The sequence below is a fragment of the Tupaia chinensis genome, unplaced genomic scaffold (assembly GCF_000334495.1).
Source record: "Tupaia chinensis unplaced genomic scaffold, TupChi_1.0 Scaffold140534_1, whole genome shotgun sequence".
Classification (NCBI taxonomy): Eukaryota; Metazoa; Chordata; class Mammalia; order Scandentia; family Tupaiidae; genus Tupaia; species Tupaia belangeri.
In genome coordinates, this window is record NW_006200409.1 from 509,873 (window position 1) to 510,577 (window position 705).

Sequence of the window (705 nt, forward strand, 5' to 3'; positions counted from 1 at the left end):
GGCCGCAGTGGAAGCGGCGCTCGCAGCTGTCGATCTTCTTCACCTGCTTCTGGGCCTCGCGGAACACCCGCAGGTACACGAAGGCCATGATGCACAGGGGCACGTAGAAGGAGACCACGGATGAAGCGATGGCATAGGCCCGGTTGGTGACGAAATCGCAGCACTTGGGGTCGTTGTAGCAGCGGCGCGCCTCGTCGCCGTCGGCCCGCCACCAGTGCATGAGGATGGGCAGAAAGGACACCAGGGCCGAGATGGCCCACACGGTGCACACGAGGGCCCGCGCCCGCGCGCGGGTCAGCAGGCTCTGGTAGCGGAAGGGCGACGTGATGGCGAGGTAGCGGTCCAGGGCGATGACACACAGAGTCTCGATGCTGGCCGTCACGCACAGCACGTCCACAGAGGTCCAGAGCTCGCAGAAGAAGGAGCCGTACTCCCAGCGACCCCACACCACGATGGTGGCCCCAAACGGCACCACCAGCAGCCCCATGACCAGGTCGGCGCTGGCCAGGGACATGATGAAGAGGTTGGTGAGCGTCTGCAGCCGCGGCGTCTTGGCGATGGCCACGATCACCAGCACATTGCCCGCCACGATGAGCAGCACGATAAGCGCCATCAGCAGGCCCATGCCAGCCGTCCACTGCTGCGACAGCGGAGCGGAGTCCTCGCTGACAGGAGGCAGCAGAGAGGCGGGGGGGGGGGGGGGGG

At 66.7% G+C, this 705-nt stretch overlaps 1 protein-coding gene across 1 annotated transcript in view; it reads right to left on the reverse strand.

Annotated features, from left to right (window-relative positions):
• The window catches only part of ADRB1 (adrenoceptor beta 1), a 1,168-nt gene extending 478 nt beyond the window's left edge, over positions 1-690 (reverse strand). Inside the window, exon 1 of the mRNA XM_014593392.2 lies at positions 4-690. Coding sequence (XP_014448878.2) covers positions 4-625 — 622 coding nt within the window. The 5' untranslated portion in view covers positions 626-690. The remainder of the gene's footprint in view (positions 1-3) is intronic.
• Positions 691-705: the final 15 nt, after the last annotated feature.